Source organism: Hemiscyllium ocellatum, chromosome 1 (assembly GCF_020745735.1).
Source record: "Hemiscyllium ocellatum isolate sHemOce1 chromosome 1, sHemOce1.pat.X.cur, whole genome shotgun sequence".
NCBI lineage: Eukaryota > Metazoa > Chordata > Chondrichthyes > Orectolobiformes > Hemiscylliidae > Hemiscyllium > Hemiscyllium ocellatum.
Window position 1 is genome coordinate 130416248 of NC_083401.1, and position 14159 is coordinate 130430406.

At 41.2% G+C, this 14159-nt stretch overlaps 1 protein-coding gene across 3 annotated transcripts in view; it reads right to left on the reverse strand.

Annotated features, from left to right (window-relative positions):
- The window catches only part of LOC132816400 (AF4/FMR2 family member 1-like), a 151803-nt gene that overhangs the window by 85997 nt on the left and 51647 nt on the right, over positions 1-14159 (reverse strand). For 2 of the 3 annotated variants that reach the window (XM_060825931.1, XM_060825950.1), the window contains exons 2-3: positions 13162-13282; positions 11099-12007 (exon numbers count right to left, since the gene is read on the reverse strand). In XM_060825931.1, coding sequence (XP_060681914.1) covers positions 11099-12007; positions 13162-13282 — 1030 coding nt within the window. The remainder of the gene's footprint in view (positions 1-11098; positions 12008-13161; positions 13283-14159) is intronic. The other variant, XM_060825940.1, reaches the window with a different exon arrangement.

The window sequence follows — 14159 nt, forward strand, 5'->3', positions numbered from 1 at the left end:
GGACCATGCGACACTAAGGCTCAGCAATTTGTGGTTCGTGTTCCTCCTCTCTGGAATTTAAATGTAATTGCAGAAGATTATGGCTAATGATTAGATTAAATGGTGTACCTGGAATATCAAGGGAAGAGCTGAAAATGTGATGCTGGTCAAAGCACGGCAGGTCAGGCAGCATCCAAGGAACAGGAAATTCGACGTTTCGGGCCAGAGCCCTTCATCAGGAGTTATATCAAGGGAAGACACTCACCAGTTAAGAGGAAGAAGGTACTCTTGAGTCTTAAAGGAGAAAGTGGATATTGCTTTGTTACAGGAGACACATTTGGATGACAAGGAGCATCTGAAATTACAGCAGAATGGCTTTGACCGAGTTTATTTTTCATCATTTAATACCAGAAGTAGGGGAGTGGCTATATTGGTAAGGAAAAATCTCTCATTTAAATTGTTGGAATGTGTTAAAGACACGTACAGGAGGTTTGTAATTGTTAAAGCCTTGATAAATGGGGAAGAATATGGCATTTTAAATGTTTATTGCCCCCCAGCTCATCCTCTTAAATTCTTGGTAGATGCTTTTTCTAAACTGATAAGTCTCAAGTCTCGGCACATCATTATAGTGGGAGATTTTAACTGCCTCATGGACCCCACAGTAGACAGGCTGCCTAAAGGTCCCTCGATACCCTCTGCACAAACTAAACAGTTATTGGGTTTGTGTGGGGAATTAGGATTAGTGCACGTCTGGAGTGTCTCCACCCTACAAGTATGGATTTCATGTTTTTCTCCAATCCGCACAGATGTCACACGAGGATTGATTTTTTTCTGACCCCTGTGGTAACCCTGGATCTGGTGGCATCCTGTACGATTGGTAATATTGCCATCTCTGATCATGCTCCAGTGTACCTCATGGTTAAAATTAAGGATGTTACAATGGATTCAAGGTACTGGGGAATGGACCCCTCTATTCTCGTGGACAGCAAGTTTGTGGAGTATTTCTCTAGGGAATTTCGGGCATTCCTAGACATCAACATAGACTCAGTTGATAGCTCATCTGTTCTCTGGGAAACTGCCAAAGCTTATGCCAGAGGGTTAGTTATTTCATATTCCACAAGTAGGAAGCAGCAGAACGGTGAGCAGCAACGTCTCCTTGAAACACGGTCGAAAGCAGCTGAGACGGCCTATTTTGACAGACCCTCGTTGGTCAAACTACAGAGAATTACGGCACTGCGGTCTGCACTAAATTCCGTGCTCACGCAGACAGCTAAGGTGGAGCTGGCTTTTGCAAAGCAAAGGTAAAAACAATGACTGCAGATGCTGGAAACCAGATTTTAGATTAGTGGTGCTGGAAGAGCACAGCAGTTCAGGCAGCATCCGAGGAGCAGTAAAATCGACGTTTCGGGTAAAAGCCCTTCATCAGGAATAAAGGCAGAGAGCCTGAAGGGTGGAGAGATAAACTAGAGGAGGGTGGGGGTGGGGAGAAAGTAGCATAGAGTACAATAGGTGAGTGGGGGAGGGGATGAAGGTGATAGGTCAAGGAGGCTGGTGGAGTGGATAGGTGGAAAAGAAGATAGGCAGGTAGGACAAGTCGTGGGGACAGCGCTGAGCTGGAAGTTTGGAACTAGGGTGAGGTGGGGGATGGGGAAATGAGGAAGCTGTTAAAGTCCGCATTGATGTCCTGGGGTTGAAGTGTTCCGAGGCGGAAGATGAGGCGTTCTTCCTCCAGGCATCTGGTAGTGAGGGACGGCACTTAAGGAGGCCCAGGACCTCCATGTCCTCGGCAGAGTGGGAGGGGGAGATGAAACGTTGGGCCACGGGGCGGTGTGGTCGATTGGTGCGAGTGTCCAGGAGACGTTCCCTAAAGCGCTCTGCTAGGAGGCGTCCAGTCTCCCCAATGTAGAGGAGACCGCATCGGGAGCAACGGATGCAATAAATTATATTAGTGGATGTGCAGGGAAAACTTTATGGATGTGGAAGGCTCCTTTAGGGCCTTGGATAGAGGTGAGGGAGGAAGTGTGGGCGCAGGATTTGCAGTTCTTGCAGTGGCATGGACCTGACCAGGTAGTCACAGAGGGAACGGTCTTTGTGGAAGGCGGAAAGGGATGGGGAGGGAAATATATCCCTAGTGGTGGGGTCTTTTTGGAGGTGGCAAAAATGTCAGTGGATGATTTGGTTTATGCGAAGGTTGGTAGGGTGGATGGTGAGCACCAGGGGCATTCTGTCCTTGTTACGGTTGGAGGGGTGGGGTCTGAGGGCAGAGGTGCGGGATGTGGAAGAGATACATTGAAGGGCATCTTTAACCACGTGGGAAGGGAAAGGCTATACAAGCATGGTGACCAGCCAGGCAAATACGTAGCATACCTTGCCAGAAAGAGAAGTGCCCCACAAACCATTACAGCAATTAGGGAAGGGTCTGGGAACTTAAAATGTGATTCTAAAAAGATTAATGTGGCATTCCAGAGATTCTACTCTAAATTATATCAGTCTGAGAATTGTGAGGAGGGGCAGGCCAAAATGGAATCCTTTGTTTTTAAGAGATCTGAAACTCCTGGGTGTGACTCCCGAATAACAGTCCTTTCTCAATGCCCCATTATCAGAGCAAGAAGTGCAGGAAGCTGTGAGGCAGCTTCAGAGTGGAAAGGCGCCCAGTCCTGACGGACATCCAGTGAATTCTAACAGGAATTTATAAGTATACTGTCAGGCCTAATGCTGAATATGTTTAATGATTCATACAATCATGTTTGTCTCCCACCATCTCAGAGAGGCCAATATTTCACTTATCCTTAAAAAAGGAAAGGATCCGGAAGACTGTGCTTCATACAGGCCCATCTCGCTCTTAAATGTGGACTTTAAGATCCTTTCTAAGGTTCTTGCATTAAGGCTGGAGACTGTGTTACCTTCTAAGAGGATCAGACGGGCTTCATAAAGGGTCGCAGATCCTCCAATAACGTTAGGAGGCGGCTTAACGTAATTCAAGCATGCCAACAGCAGGCAATACAGGGATTGGTGATTTCTTTAGATGCAGAGAAGGCATTTGACCGAGTTGAGTGGACGTACCTTTTCAATACTCCAGACCAGTTTGGTCTAGGCGAAATTTTCATAAGATGGGTAAAAGTTCTCTACAGTGTACCTTTCGCTGCGGTCATTACCAACGGGGTACAATCAAGCAATTTTCATATTTCTAGGGGCAGCCGGCAGGGCTGTCTCCTTTCACCATTACTTTTTACGTTGGTGATTGAACCGTTGGCAGAGGCCGTTTGTGGGGATCTCAATATATCAGCTCCAGAAGTGGGGTCAAAATTACATAAGATCTCGCTGTATGCAGATGTTCTGATTTTCTTGACAAATCCAGCAGTTTCAGTGCCTTGCCTGATACAATGCATTCACGATTTTGGCGCTTTTTCAGGGTATAAGATTAATTTTGCTAAATCAGAGGCTATGCCTATGGGTGGTCTTACGAAAGAGTTGGCTCTTGAGTGATTATAGATTCCCATTTAGGTGGTCACAGGGGGGTTTTGTGTATTTTGGCATATTCATTCCTCCAGTTCTGGATTGGCTGTTCAAAGCCAATTTTACTCAATTATTTGAAAAAATTAAACAAGACCTCCAAAGATGGGAGGCACTTCCTGTCTCATGGTTGGGTCGGATAGCGCATATTAAGATGAATATTCTCCCTCGTTTGCTATACCCTATACGGATGCTCCCCATGATTTTCAATAAACAAACACTCAGGAGACTGAACGGTTGGTTCAGCTTCTTTATCTGGCACCGTAAACGGCCCCTCATTAAATTAGCCAAACTGCAGTTGCCTCACAGATTGGGGGGTGTAGACCTTCCGGACATTAAAAGTTACCAACTAAGCTTGCTTTTGACCTACGTAAGTGATTGGGTTTGTGGGGCCCCTCTTTCAACATGGCTAGATATCGAAGCCTCCCAGGCAAGGTGCCCCCTTATCAGTTTGCTGTTTTTGGAGAAGGTGAGGACAGTTAGGGAATATTGCCATAACCCAATAGTCATCAATACTGTTAAAACATGGAGGGCAATTCGGCAGAGGGAAGGTAATATTGGCAAACATCTTTGTTTATACCTTTAGTGGGCATGCCGAGTTTTCAATCAGGTATGATAGATTCAGGATTTAAACGTTGGGAAGCTAGGGGTATATCTTGCATGGGTGATTTATTTGAGGGAGATGTAATGATGTCCTTCGATCAGTTAGTACGGAAGTACAAGTTACCTAATACAGACCTCTTTCGTTTTTTCCAAGTTAGGGATTTTATTCAAAAAAGGACCGCACTTTTGACTGATCCCTACAAATCTGACATAGAAAGAGGGGTACTAAGAGCTAAGAGTAAACTCTCTGTCAGTACTCTATATCACCAGTTGGAGGGTGCCACCTCAGATGAGTCTGATCGACTCTGCAAGATGTGGGAGAGAGAGCTGGGTGTTGAAATTTCTTCAGAAGCATGGGAGGTATTTGGGAGAATGCAAGGAAGATATCAATTTGCAATAGGACCTTTGCTTTACAGTTGAAGATTCTCCACAGGGTCCACTTAGCCCCAGACCGTTTGTCAAAGTTTAAACCAGGGGTATCTTCAGCATGTCCCAAGTGCAAGGTTTGTACGGGTACTCTTACCCATTGTCTTTGGTCATGTGACAGGCTTCAAACATATTGGAGCGCTGTGGTGGATGCAATGGAGAGGAGTTTAGGTGTAGGGGTGGAGAAGGACCCTATTTCGCTCCTTTTGGGCCTACCCATTGTATTTCCTGCAGACTCGCATAAGGCAAAAACTTTTCAATATTCTTACATTCTGTGCAAGGAAGAATATCTTGCTAGGTTGGATATCAGAAAAACCCCCAGGCCTGTCGGGTTGGCGGAAGATTGTTATGGAGCCTATCCCCCTGGATTTTCTCACAAATATGGTACGCCACAAAACTGAGAATTTTTACAAGACATGGCAACCCTTTTTGAAATACCTGGACACAGATTTATCTGCCACACTAACAAGGTCTTTTATATAGCCGTAACGATTGTGTTTCAGGAGTCCAATATCCAGGGAGGAGGAACTGTGAATGTATGAGTGTTTTGTTTGGATGGGCTGAGTTATTACTATTTATTTGTTTGCTGTTAGGTATTTATTTAGTTAGTTAAATAGCTAGTTTAGTTTTTTTAAAATTTTATGCTTCTCTATATATGTTTATATATTCGTATAGGAGGGTGGGTTGGGGAATTTTTTTATTATTTAGGTTTAGCTTTGTACTGTTTGAATTGCATGGTTTTGTATTTGTTGTAATATATAAAAATATACTTTTTCTTAATAAAAATATATTATATAAAAAAAAACTTAGTATCTTGAAGGCAAAGCTTTCTAGGTCATTGCAAAGATGTCTAACACCTTCATATAACATGTACCTCATTGCTATAATGCAATAAACTACAATTTGTTAAAGACAAGAGTCTCTAAGATTCACCAGTGGTTTTCCTCTGCTGCTGTAAAACCTTAGTGCTTAAGCCCAGTTAAAGTTAGGGGATAGTGGCAGCATACCAACCCAACTACAAGCTGATACTGGCTGGCATCATACCACATAAAACAAAGTCAGGAGTAAAAACCTTGGTTGATCTTTCCTTCCCAAATAGTCAGAATTGCTGAAACTATCTCATCCAGCATAACAGGAATCAAAACTGGAGGTACTTGGATTTTATGGCTTGACATTAGCGACACGGTTATTCTTCTCCAGGTTTAATTATCTTGGCCGAGTGTGTTTACAATTCAAACAATTTTCAATAGTTTGTGTGCGCTTTGGAGGTCATGAACTTGTGAAAAATTATGCAGGACACAGCTTGCTCATTGCTTCCCCCACCACTCCCCTCCCCATCAATTTAAAAAGCTGGTTATGAATTAACAAAATGAGCATACAGCTAAGAGATCACCATTTAAAAACACAGTTTATCATTCTTTTGAGAATCAACTGTTTGTACCCTGTTTCTTCTGAGTTTAATTCCCAAGTGTGGCTGCCAAGGTGAAGGACAGCTCTTCTGGGTGGAAGAGCAATGATCCAACTATTGTGGTCCACAGGTTCCAGTGACAGACAGGACTAGGATAAAGGTTCTGATGAGACAGGAGGAGCATCTTAGGTCAATTTAGAAAAGCAGAACCACAAGGGCTATAATCTCAGGATTACTAACAGAGTAACTTGCAAATTGGCAATGAGTAAGAAAGATTGCAGGGGTAAATGTGTGACTCAAAAGTTTGATGTGGGAGAAATGGCATTGGATTCTTGGGGTACGGGCAGCAGTACTTGGGAAAGAGAGCTGTTCAACTGAGATGGGCTTTTATTTGAACCATGCTGGGACCAGTGTCCTGGCAAATTGTATAACTAGGGCTGTAGATAGGGCTTTAAGCTCATTAGTTTGGGGTGGTGGTGGGGGGGGGGACTTTAACTGAAGAGAACCTTTTTTCAAAAAAAAAAATGAAACGAAACAGGAGAGCAAAATATAGAAGCACAAGAGCGTAGCAGAAAGGAGAACCAGAGGAAGGAATAATGGCCAAAAGTCAAAGTTTAAGGGTGTGTCTAAATATATGTCGAGTTTATAATACGAAAGATGTGTTGATGGCAAATAGAAATAAATGAAAAATATATGAGAGCGCAACTTGGGGCTCAAATAAGAGCAATTAAAGAGAGGGGTCTGAAGGAAAGTGTTCTCTATTGTAGGCTGGGAATATAGGAAAAGTGGAACATCAATGGATGAGCAGTGGCAGACATTCAAGCAGATACTTTATAATACTCAGCAAAAAAAAAATTATCCTGGTTAAAAAGAAGAATTTGATGAGAAGGATGACTACCTGTGATTAACAACGGCAGTCAAAAAGAGTATCAGAAACTAAAGCATAAAAAGCAGCAAAAGTAGTGGTAGACCAAAGGATCCATATTATTTTTTAGGTTTTATTAGTGGATAACAAAAAAGCAATAAGAGCTTAAAAAAATAGAAGAAATAGCGAGAAATAAATAGAAAGCAAAAGCTTCAATGGGCATAGAAAAGAGTAGCTAAAGTGAACATGGGACTCTTGGAGGACGTAACTCGAGAACTGATAACACCAAACAGGGAAATGGCAGATAATTTAAATAATATTTTGCCTCAGCCTTCTTAGTGAAGGATACCATAAACATCCTAGACATCAGAAAAGCAAGGCATTAACAGGAGCAAAAGTCTTGGAACAGTCTCTCTCACAAGGGACAAAGTATTTGGAAAATTAATAGGGTTAAAGGCCAGGACTTGATAGCCTGAATCCAAGGGTTTTAAACAAAGTGACTGCAAAGATGATCAAAATATTGGTTAAAAAAAAAACTGGAAAAATTAGGGATTCTTTAGAGATAATCAACATGGCTTTGTGTGTGGGAAATAGTGTCTCACTAACTTGACTGAGTGTTTTTTGAAGAGATGACCAAGAAGATTGTTAAAGGCAGAGTGGTAGATGTTGTCTATATGGACTTCAGCAAGGCAGTTGACAAAGTTCTGCATGGTAGACTAGTTAGCAAGGGAGATCATATGGAATCCAAGGGGAGCTAGCCAAATGAATACAAAGTTGGCTTAAAAACATAAGAGATGGGGTAGTAGTAGTGAAACAAAAAGATAAATTCAATCACCCAATATATAACCAGAGAAAATTTTTATCCAATCCACTAGCTGTCTTTAGTAACCAGATTAAATTTAGCCACAATGCAGGTAGTGAGATAGAACTCTGTTGTCAGTCTACAATAAGACTAAAACACTGCATTGAGAAGCAGCACGTAGATTTTAAAATGTGAAAATTGCCATAGAGAGATTTTGGGGGGAGACAGCAGAGGCAGGGATGTCGGGCAGAAAGAGAAGCTTTGCAAGTTATATGGGGACCATAATTAAATAGACAAGAGAGAAACAAAACGAGAGCAGACCCACCGAAGTGAACAACAGTGGAAAGGAACTGAAGAAGATGTATAGTGTGGTCGACCATGTCCAAAACTGAAGACAAGGACACACAAGGAGAGCAACAGAAATGAGCAATAAACGTTGGCCTAGTCAGCTATGTTCAAGAATTAATTTTGTGGAAAAAGCTCAAGGGTCTTAAAGTCCGATGAATCATTATATATTCATAAGAGCAATTCAAACTATACGGAACAAATGTATTTCAGAAGTGCGTGTTAACAAAGCGAATCTGTCAAATCAGACTTGCCCTACTTTAAACAAAGTTAAATACAGCTGTTCCTTACTGAAGTATTGCTCTGCTTTCTCTCCACAGATGTTGTCAGACCTACAGAGTTTTTCCAGCAATTTCAGTTTGTGTTTCTGATTTCCAGCATCTGCAATTGGGGTTGGGATGATTTTGTTTTTAAATATTGCTTTTGCAACTTCATCATAAAATGACTGGTTAACATTGGTGTCCAACAAATTTTAACACGACAGTTTATACTACATTAATTCTTGATGATCAAAAGAAACCCCTCATTGGGCTTACAGAATCCAGAACTTTCAGGCCTGGATCATAAACAACCACGGTAACCAACAAATAACCAGACAGGGTGCAGCTCTTAAGAGTCAAGGGAGAAGCTTCACACCAACAAAGGAAGTAGGGATGGGTTTGAAAATATCTAGATCTTATCAATACACTCCATTCAGACAGCATTACTGGTTCAAAATGAACAATCATTGATTTTTTTTTAAAAAACAGCAAGTCCAAAGGAACGTTTTCAATAAGATGATATTCTTGAACAATAATTTTGCTTTCGGGTTTCACCATTCCATGCATCAGACCTTCCAGCAGCTACCATTTCCAAACCTTCTAAAAACAAATTTCACCATTCGCCCCAATGTATTCGGCACATTTATAATGGGCCTCACTTCACAGACATTAACGTCTTACTCCTTCACTCACAATGAGAACATGATCACCAAAGTGATTCCCAGAACCTATTCAATTAACTTCACAAGGTTCCACCTACAAGGCTTCATGATTTCGAATTCAAGTTTGGGTAATTCACAGTGACTGTTCGAGAGAACAAACAAGGTATTCTGCTTCCTTGTGAACAGAGTTTTAATTTTTTATTGTGCAGCATACCTCAGTTTGTGAGGGTAGTAGCCGTAATATTGTTAAATTGAATGGCCATCTTGGTTGCCTGAGGATTCTGTGAAATATTACAAATTAAAGTTCAAAAGGAAACCCAGCAGGTAGCTCATCATCTTTGGCTTATGTAGCTGCCCAAAGACATTTGACAGGTATGTTAATTTCTGGAAAATATCCCCAAAAATAGCATACAGTTATCCCATCCACAGGGTACACACTTTATTTTGTTCAAATGCGAACTCAGAAGCCACTGAAGTAATTTTTCTGATGATTATTAAGGCTCAATTACTTCAACATGTGGAAAACTGAAAATTTTTCCCAAATTGCTACTAATTATCTGCAAACGCTCTCCAGCCAAGTACAGCCAAGATCACAGTAAAGCCATAACTGCTTCTATCTCGTCTCAGCAATAAGCTTAGGAGGTAGCGGAATGGAAGTAATGTCACGAGACTGGTAATCCAGATCACCAGTTTCATGGACTGTGGACATGGCTTTTAATGGTGATATTTGAAGTTTTAAAAATCTGGAATTTAAATAAAAGCTAGACCAACGGTGACCACGTAACCATCGTCAGTTGTAATAAAACCTCATCTGGTTCACTAATGTCCTTTAGGGTCTAAAGTCTGCCATCTTTACCTAGCCTGACTTACTGGCTCCAGATCCATAGATTTGCAGTTAACTCTTCACTGCCTGTTCAGACCATTTCCTGCCTCTACTGCAAGAGATCCTTTAGCACTACTTGTAAAAATGGGTCTTGTCTGACATCCAGGCCAACATCTTTTAAATGAGATATTAAAACCAAAGCCCTGTCAGAAAGACATAAACATTCATAAGCGTCTACATCTTTTGTGTGTGTCAACCATGGTTCAGTTGTTAGCAATCTCACCCAAGTCAGAAGGCTGAGTGTTCAAGCTCTGCTCCAAGATTGAATGCAAAATCAAGACCCACAGTCCTGAGGGAATACTGCACCAAGATACCATATTTTTCGATGAGATGTTAAACTGAGACCCACTTTGCTTAATCGGGTGAGTGTAAAAAAATGTTCGATAGCACTACTTGGAAGAAAAGCAATGATATTATCCCCAGTGTCCAGTCAATATTTATCCTTCAGTCAACATGGCCAACCAAAATTCTCTGGTCATTACCATATTGTTGTTTGTGGATCTTGAGGAAAATTGCTTTCCACTTTACAACAATAAATACATTTCAAAACATCTTGAATGCACACACTTAAGACATCTAGCAGGAGTGAATGTTGGTATATTAAAGCAAATTTTTCTTTTAAAAGATTTATTCCTCTCAGCACTATCACTACATAGGTAACTTGTTCCTTAATCTCACTGCTTATGGAACTTAGTTTTGCACATAGTAGATGGATGTAGCAACCAAAGAAGGAGTAGGAGTACATTCCCCAAAATACTTTGTATTGCTTAAGAACCAAAAAGTGCTATACAAAAGTAGGTTCTCCCCAAACACAGAACAGTATTTTTCAAAGAAGAACAAAAGATTGGCATTCACATCATAAAAGGAGGATCACTTGGATATTCAAGAACAATCTAATCACCAGACAAAATAGTCACATTTTCCTGATGTATCAGTCTAACATTGTGTAAATGTGTACCTTATTAAGATCAATGAACTGTTGTCAGCCACAAGTCAGAATCAGAAAACATTTCCATGATATCTGATACCGAAGTATTTCAATGTGTTTTCATTACTTCCAGTCAATAGTCTGACATGTATGATAGTAGTTAGTTGACATATTGTTCATTTCCTAAAGCTGCTTTTAAAGTTCCAGCCTGTGTCTTAAAAGAAAATATAAGAGGAGGAATACACAATTTAATTAAACATTTTCATTTCTGATACAGGCCCACTGTTTGAATTTCAAGTCCTGCTTATGTCACTGGATCACGAATCTCAGAGCAAAATACTTCACCTCCCTATGCCAGCAATTGTGGCTACTATCAAGTTCACTGCAGAACTACACATCAAAAGAGAAATTACAGTGCACTCACCTCGACTGGCTGAGAAGGAATTTTAAGTTTGGATAGCTTTGCTCTGGCACTTGCTTTCATTGCAGCTATATTTCCAAATGGTTCCTCAGAGTAATCCTCTGCAGGAGGCTTTAGTTCTGGGGATTTACTAGGTGCTTGGTCTTGCCCATCCATCGGTCTCACATATGCTGTAGGCTTTTGCTGTATCATGTTTGGTTTCGATGGTAGAGATGGTGGAAAAGTTTGAGATGCATGTTGGCTGGGGACTGGAACACTCAGATCAGAAGGCAAGTTCTCAGGATCACCGGAGTGTACTTCTTGTTCACTTGGAGATTTTGTTGGAGGACAGTCCTTGCTGCGACTACTCTTACTTTGCTGCAATTTGGAATTGGTAAACCCGCTGGAATGTAAGGGGGATAATGGTGTTATTGGAGACAAGGGCTGCATAAGTGAGGACAACGGTAACAGTGGTTGCAAGTGTTGCAAATGGGATAACTGGACTTTGCTGTGACCGTCCGTACCCGCTGGCTGGTCATCCCTCACTCGAAGGCTATTGCAAGTTTCCTGGCCACTGTAGCAATTGTCCTTTTTTTGGCTTCGGTTTGGAAATGAGATATAGCCCTTAGTGTTCTGACTGAGGCTTTGGCCGTTCTGTTCTATCGCTGTAGTGTTCTTATCAGAGGAGCAGACACCGGTTGAAGAAGCTGCACTGCGAGGTCCCATTGATCGTGGATTGCTATTGTGAAAGGAAGGCTGTAGTGAACTATTACTCCGTTTTGCACCAAGCAAGCACTTATCTTTTTCTTGGGAAACCCTCTTGGGTATACCAATGAAGTCCTGCTGACTCTTGTTACTTATCAGATCTTTCATCTCATCATAGTTGCCCAGCATATTCTGAATGCGGCTGGAAAGTTCATCCCCTTTATTGGTCTGCACAAAAACAGAAGAAATATAGTTAAATGACTGCAACACATATTTCTGCAGAGGCAAATATTCAAGAAAAAAAATATTACCCCACATGCACTAATTAGTCATTTAAAAATGCCTGACAATTTCTGAAAAATTTGCTCAATTTTTTTTATATAAATGCATTCTAGAATGTTTTTTTGACCAGAAAGATCAGTTCGGCCTGAAAACAAGCATGATTGGAATGGATTCTGCAACAGCACAGCAAAATAACAGTCCAGTGACCAAATTTTAAAAAGAACTTTCAGACTTGTAGCTTAATGTAGTGAGCTACTAAGAGATTAGGAAAATGCGAGGATTATTAATATTTTCAACCTGGATGCAAATTTATTTCTTTGATCTCAGCAAGCTTAGTATCTTTGGGACCATATAGATTCACTCAAATTGCTGAAAGTGAAAGGAAAGGCTGTTGGAAATTTAATCATACAAAAACAAACCTGCAAATGGCAGAAAAGCTAGACAAAAAAAAACAATTATACAGACAACCATCCAGCTCACTAAAAACTTAGATTAGGTTAGGACAGCTCTCCCGCACAGTCCGTGTTGCTTTACAAACATTGGTGGATGGAAATGGAGCTGCAGTACATTCAAATCATGAAGCAGCGGGCACAGCTGATGAGGCTAGGGACCTGCCAAACTCAACCACTACACCTCAGCTCGGCAAGATCTGTGACTTGCACAAGACTGGCCGGATTCATGACCCAGTCAGCAGCTGGTGTAACAAGAACTGGGAGACAGGCTGTCACCCGTAGGACAAGTCTCCAAAATTTAAAAGAAGTGGAATGCTTTGGAGGAGGACTGCATCGAAGCCTGTAGCAAGGGAAACCCAGAAGAATCTTCTTACTCTTCCTGGCTCACATTAAGACAGGTGCAGACATTTAAAAAGAAGGACTGTCCTACCTGGACCTCTCAGTCACTGCTTTCCTGCTCAGGATTCCAATTGAAATTGCATAGGAGGTCCTGATGACCGAATTAGAGCTCCCACCTGCAAATATAGAGAGCTGCTCTACCAGCTTTGGGTGGGAGCACTGTTCATAAGAGGTGCCAAGAGCTGCGCAGCACAGAATCTAAAACAAAAAAGCTCAAACCAAATTAGTCTAAGCTGCTCCGTACTTTACCTTGTATGGCTCACCAAAGAGGGGGGCATTTTTAAGGAAAGATTCTTTGTCAAGGTGAATTTCTTGGTTTCGTCTTTCCCTTTCCTTAATTCGAAGCAAATTTCTGTCTTCATTGTACAAGCTGTTGAAGAGCAGAATAAACTAAATTTCAGCTACTTGGCAAGCAAAATGGAAAATTTAAAAAGACAAAAATCAGGAAACAGTCATCAACTGCGTGTCAACCACTCCATAGATGGGTAACTTTTCTCCTCCTCGGTCCCTTTGATATGCAGTATTTCTTCAACTTGGCTATCAATACATTAAAGTGAATCACGTACTTCATCCCTTGGAAACACCAATATAAATGAAGTATTCCAAATATTGGAATAAATAGCTGATACTTAGACAGATCTATCCCATACTAAGTATTGGGGCCATGGAGCTTTTGGTTTTACAGTACTCATGCATGTTTCAAATATTCACAAAATGCCAGCACATAGCCAAACAGGAAAGTGCAAGTCGGTGGAACGGAAGGTATTTTGAACATTAATAGTACATGGCTGGGGAAGGAGCCAACAGCAGAAACAACAAATTCTCAGCAGTGCTGGCAAAGGAGCTAGAAGCTCAGGGGATAGGTGGCTGCTTACTGACAGAGGATCATTCAGGAAAAGTACTTATCTCCCCTTAGCACACATAAGGAAGGCATCTTCATTACATTGCTCAAGGCATTGAAATGGAAGATTGAAAATGGGATCACTGTTACACAAGAGTGTCATTAGAGTGGTCGATGATTAATGCTCACTCACTGTACTTTGTAAATTCCTGATGTTGCAAATATACTGATTCTATTATAATGCATGGCAATTTTAAGAACTTTAGTAGTACATTAAAAGACTGTTGCTGACATGAGACCTGAAAAAAATAGGCATGAGCAGAATAATATTAATAGGATTTAATCTCCGTGCACATCACAATTATTTCTGTTCTGACCACCAAATACACAAGGAAACAGGTCACTC